This window comes from Tetrao urogallus (assembly GCF_951394365.1).
Source record: "Tetrao urogallus genome assembly, chromosome: 6".
Lineage (NCBI taxonomy): Eukaryota > Metazoa > Chordata > Aves > Galliformes > Phasianidae > Tetrao > Tetrao urogallus.
Window position 1 is genome coordinate 58044023 of NC_136819.1, and position 6000 is coordinate 58050022.

The 6000-nt window shown below is 53.0% G+C and overlaps 1 protein-coding gene across 1 annotated transcript in view; it reads right to left on the bottom strand.

Annotated features, from left to right (window-relative positions):
* MAP4K5 (mitogen-activated protein kinase kinase kinase kinase 5) overlaps positions 1 to 3673 on the bottom strand; it is a gene marked incomplete at its 3' end in the record, with an annotated part of 57756 nt that extends 54083 nt beyond the window's left edge. Inside the window, exon 1 of the mRNA XM_079537500.1 lies at positions 3587 to 3673. Within this exon, the coding sequence (XP_079393626.1) occupies positions 3587 to 3661 (75 nt within the window). The 5' untranslated portion in view covers positions 3662 to 3673. The remainder of the gene's footprint in view (positions 1 to 3586) is intronic.
* Between the last annotated feature and the right edge of the window lie 2327 nt (positions 3674 to 6000).

The following is a 6000-nucleotide window of genomic DNA, read 5'->3' on the forward strand; positions in this document are numbered from 1 at the left end:
GGTAATTTATAGACGTAAGCAATGTGTGTGCACCAGGAATAGAAGCACAGAATCAGGGACGGCCAACCCAGTTGGTCCACAGCTGCAAAAATGTACTCATAGAAAGTCTGAAGTATCCGACTGAAAACTACCAGAGTCATAGTGGGGCACTGGTAGTGAAACAAAGCCATTCCACTTTTGATCCGTTGACTTGAAAAAGCAAAATGTTTTAACAAGCAGGTTAAAGACAAACTTTCGTTTTCATAGTGAGGAAAAGCGTCTGGCTGAGTTGATCCAACTTCATTGCTCAGTATCTCCCTGCAGCAATCAGAGAGCCGTGTCAGAACAACACAGGGTGCTTCTGAGTGAATGCCATCAACTGGTGCAGGAGATTAAAAAGCACCCTAGAGAATAAGAAAAAGACTTAGCAGAGGAAAGGGGAAGGAATGAAACTTCTGTGATATTTACTAAAAACGTGTCTCCTTTACAGGCATTTTCTGCTATTAATTTGGTACATTTGTCTCCCACGGCTTCAGCCAAACCCGAGCATTCAAAAACACTGCTCACATCAACCATCCTTTTGCTCCCCTTCTTCAATATTGAAGATTAGTACAAACTCCAGGGCGCCTGAGATGAGACTCCACAAAAAGCAAAGCCTTGCCTAGCTAGGAGAGAATGGGAGAGAGGAGACAGCAGGTGGGAGCAGGACTCACATGTGTAGTGATGGCTTCCACTTCCCTTCTGTGTCCAAGGGGTGATTTGCAGACGTGATTCAGCTTTCTGTCCTACAACACCAGGCAGCTGGACAGCTTCTGCATTACTCACATGCAGTGTCTATTCCAGTACCACCACACAGGTACACGACCCAGCTTGGATCGTTTTTAAACACTGCTTGTATACCAGTAAAGTGGGCAGACAGAAATCTGGCTGGGAAAGCCAAATGAAGACTCCAGCTTTGCAGTGCTCACCTCTGCATAGCTCAGGGGGTATGATGCTGAGCTGACAACCATATCACTGGGAGTAAAGGGGAAAAATACCATTATCAAGTTATTAAGATCCACTGAGCACCCATGCCCATCACTATAACCTCTTCCAGAAGTCAGCAATTGAAGATATGCCTAACGCAGTGCTTTGAGAGAAATTACTGTAATGGGTTGGTATCAGCTCAATAACAAAATCCTGTAATACAAAGCAAAAAAACCCCTTCCCTGCACAGATGGAACAATGATTGCACTAGGATTTTAATGAGGAGTGCACTCCCACGACTGGTAGGCCCAAACTTGGATCCAATTCCACTTGCTGTGAATAGATAAGAAAATGTTTATTTAAGGATGGTTTCTCCCCCACCCTGAAATGCATTTTGGAGAATAAATATTAAAACAACACCAACAATCCAGCACTTATGAGCGCCCTACAAGCAACCATTGTGTGCCATGTGACAGAGAAAAAAAACACCAAGGCTAAGAAAACACAGTCTAGTTTTAAGCATCCATAGATTTTTAGCAAGGACTTAAGTATGTTTCTGTAACCTAACAGTGAACACAAATATTTGCTTAACCCCCGCCTTCGACTTCCAGAAAAGAACTAATTACCCTGACAGCTACCAAATGCCCCAAGAAGAATTTGAGGCATGAACCACCACCACCAAAAAGCAACAGAGACAGAGCTCCCACCAGCAGAAGGGCTGCCTCACTTGAGCATCCTAAACCCAACTGCGCCGAAGACACCAGTGACTCATTATAGCAATGGAGCAGAGGAACTGCTTCAGGGGGCGAGAGGAAAATTCCATCTTAATTTAAGAATGCTCTAACAAACCTCGCCTGAGCTCTGAGACATCCCAACAATCAGATATTGACTAAGAGAGGCTTTCTATAAACACTGCTGACAGTGCTCAGCGAGCAATCTGTGCTAAGAGCCCTACCATGGACACAGAAAACTCCAAGTACGATGTTTACACATCAGCTGCTTTCAAGAAGTTTACCTTAGATACTTTTAAAATGAACACAACATCAATGGCTTTTAAAAACGAAGCTGGCTTTGCGTATTTGCCTTCACAGCCTGCACCATCCCATTCACTATTCCCTTGACACAGTTCCTCCCTGTTTGCAAGGCTCTGCAAAAACAAAGAGCGCACAACGACCTAGAAACAGATGCAGGATTCCTGACTACTTTAAACTCATTAACTTCACACTTGGTTTAGAGGTGCAACAACACCGTCCAAGGCTTTGATTTACATTTCTCAGGTTGTGCTTGGAGAGGGTTTATCACTGAGACCCCTGCAGAACAGAAGGATGTTTACCAAGACCCAAAAAGAGGAGGTTTGGTGGGAAGGGGGGGTGTTATTTACAGGACACAGTGCAGTGCCCTGTACCCAGCCAGCTCCGGAACTTGAAGCTATAGGACATGTCAGCACAGCTCTCCACTCATTAGCAGGATAATGAGAAGCAGAATCCGTCTCTTTTTTTCCCCACTAGGAGCAAAGGGATGACACAGAACACTTCCCTGTGACACAGCCAGTCGCTTTTCACCACGCTGCCCTACGCTGTGCAGCTATACCCAAACAAACCAGCTGAAGGCACGCAATGTTTCAGATTTATGAAACCTGAAATGTCCTTTTTAAGTTTTACGGGCCGGATTTCCCAGCAAAGAAATCATAGAATCACAAGGTTGGAAAGGATCTGCAAGATCTACTCAACCATCCTCCCATCACCACTGCTACCACAAGCACTAAACCATATATCGCAGCTCCTCAGTTGACTGATCTGCACACAGCAGCCTAAGAAAAAAGTAAGAAGGTAAATATCCATTACCGTGAAAACAAAAGAGTTAAAAATAACTCCCCGAGGCCATTAGTAACCATTTCAAAGGGGGATGAGAACGAGATCCGACTATAAAACTCCAATTTGAACATTAGCAAACAGCCCTCCCCCAGCACGCAGCAATTACCGGCGCCTTTCATGTGGCACAGCCACGCTCCTCACTTTGGTCACACCAGGCCCATTTCGTGTACAGTCAGCAGCATTATGAAGTGCAACATCACAGCCATTCTGCCCACGGAGTCCACAAATTCGGACTGCTGACACACGAGCCAAAAACATCACGACAAAAAGAAAGGGCTCACGGAGCCATCAGCAAATGGCCGGGTCGGAAGGGACTCGAAGACCATCAGCCGCGGGCCGGGCGCCCCCCAGCTCAGCCGCCCAGGGACCCATCCACGGCCTCAGCGCCTCCAAGGATGGGCACCCACAGCTCCGGGCAGCCTGAGAAAGGCAACAAGGAGGAACGTGGGGCGCCCACACCTCTGTGGCTGGAACCGCTTGAGCAGCACCCGTCGGCTTTCAGCAGCAGCCCAGCAGCGAGCTCCAGCTCCGCTCCAGCTTCCGAAGAGCTTTAATCCGCTTCTGCCTTTCTCGGCTATTATTAACCCCGGGGATAAAGTCGTTAATCGGGAGCTGGAAGCGACGCGCTCCCCGCGCAGGTAAATGCCCTCCGCCTTCAGCATCGGGCGAAGCGAGCGCCGTCCGCAGCGCTCCGTGCGGGGCCCGGAGCCGCCGAGCCGGGTGCCGTGAGCCGCCGTCCCGCGGCAGATCCGGGCCCGGGCCCTTACCTTGTACACGTCGCCGTAGGTGCCGCTGCCCACGCGCTGGATCAGCTCGTAGTCCTGCTGCGGGTTCCGCCGCATGATGTCCCCGCTCGGCCGCTCCATGGCGGCGGGCCCCGAGGGCCGCCCCTCCGCTCCGGGCCGCCGCTTAGCGCGGCCGCCGGCCTTCGGCCCTCATGGCTGCGGAGCCGGGAAGTGCCTCCCCCGCCGGGGAGGGGTCTCGGCCGCGGCTGACAAAACAAAGGGAGGGCGAGGGGCGCTGGGAACGTCCGTTGGCCGCGGGGCAGCGGGGTGGAGGTCCCGGCTCCGAGCGGCTCGGCGGCCCTCCGCAGCCAGGCCGCTACGCCCTGCCCTGCTCTACCTGCGCGGCCCTTTGTCCCGGCGCTCAGGGAACGCCGCGCTGCCGCCTCCTTCCTCCTCCCTTCTCCTCCTTCCTGCTCCCGCCGCGGCCCCACGCACGCACCGCGCCGGGACGGGACAGCACAGCGCCTCCGCAGCGCCACGGTGCGGCGGGATTCGAACCCGCGGCCCTCAACTCCACGGCCGCCGCCTCCTCCGCCCCGCCGAGAGCTTACACGGCGCCCGCCCTCACAGCGCTGCGCTGCTCCGAGCGGCCGGCGGGGCGAGCGGCGGGATCCTCCGCACTGCACTGCGCTGCAGTGCCTCGGAAAGGCCGCGTCTGGAGCGCCGAGCCCCCGGCTCCAGGCAGACGGGGAACTGCTCCAGAGATGGCAGGGCTGTGGGGCTGCGAGCCCCCGAGGTGTGAGCTTGAAGGCTGAGGGGGATCTTATCCATACATATCAATATCTGAAGGGCGGCAGTCAGATTAGTGAGGGCAGTGCATTTCTTCCTTCGTGGAAAGCAGCGCTGAGGAATGGTGCCATCTGTCAGAGCTGTGGCACAGCAGAAGGCTGTGGCTGCCTGGAGGACGTGAGGTGATGGGCTCATCACAGGATCACCAAGGTTGGAAAAGACCTTCAAGATCATCCAGTCCAACCATGCACCTATGGCCAATAGTTCTCACTGAACCATGTCCCTCAACACAAAATCCAAACGTTCCTTGAACACCTCCAGGGTTGGCAGCCCGTTCCAGTGCCTGACCACTCTTTTGGAGAAAGAGTTGCATCAGGAGAGGTGTGGGTTGGATTTTTACTTCACAGAATGACAGAAGGGACCTCAAGGATCACGAAGCTCCAACCCCCCTGTGCCATGCAGGGCCACCAACCTCCACATTTCATAGCAGCCCAGGCTGCCCAGGGCCCCATCCAACCTGGCCTTCAACACCTCCAGGGATGGACGGGGCATCACAGCCTCTCTGTGGATCCTAAATCTGCCCTCCCTCAACTCCAAACCATTTCCCCTCGTCCTGCTGCCATCTCCCCTTTCCAAGAGCTGACTCCCCTCCTGTCTGCAGGCTCCCTTTAGGTACTGCAGGCTGCACTGAGCTCACCCCGCTGCCTTCTTTTCTCCATGCTCAACAAGCCCAGCTCCCTCAGCCTGTCTTTGTAGTGGAGCTGCTGCAGCCCCCTGCTCATCTCTGTGGCTCCTCTGGACCCTCTCCAACAGCTCCCTGTCTTTCCTGTACTGGGGGCTCCAGACCTGCACACAGCACTGCAGCTGGGGCCTCACAAGAGCAGAGCAGAGGGGGACAATCACCTCCTGTCCCTGCTGGCCACCTCTCTGCTGAAGGAGCCCAGGACACCATTTGCTTTCTGAGCTGCAAGAGCACACTGCTGGCTCATGTTCAGCTTTTCATCCACCAAGACCCCCAGGTCCTTCTCTGCAGGGGTGTTTCTAGCAAAAGCAGCTGAAGTACAGCAGAACACCTGAGTAAAACCCACCCGTGGTCTCTGAAATGGCTGTTGAACAATTTAATAGACCAAAGAGCCCAAACACGGAGCAGAGGAATGCTGGAATCCGCAGCGGTATCGCTGCACAGTAAAATCATTAAGGCCTACAAAAGGAGGTGTGAGCACTGAGGTGCAAAAAATACCACATACTCAACGCAGGAAATATGTTTGCAGAAGCTTGGTGGGATGAATGAAATGGATGCCAGATGTATGGGCCTTTTGGTGATTGAGCCTCTTTGGCAGGCAGGCAGCCCAACTGGGCCCAACGCATTGACAAAGCAGCTCAGTGCAGCTTCCCAGGTTAAAATGGAGCCTGTTTTTAGCTTACCGCAGCGCATTTGGGAACGCCACGTGCAGGTACCTGAAACCACACCGCTGATTGCGTCAGCTTTTCCTTCCAAACACGGGCTCTCCAGCACAACTCATTAGGATTATTGCACCGTTTGAGGTTGGACTCAAAGGCTGCGTGTGCTGACGCTCAGGAATTGCACGGTCACGTCTGATTTTATTGGGCTTTGATTTATGGGCTCATTGGAAACGGTGCTTTTCAGGAGCGGGCTCCAAATGTAA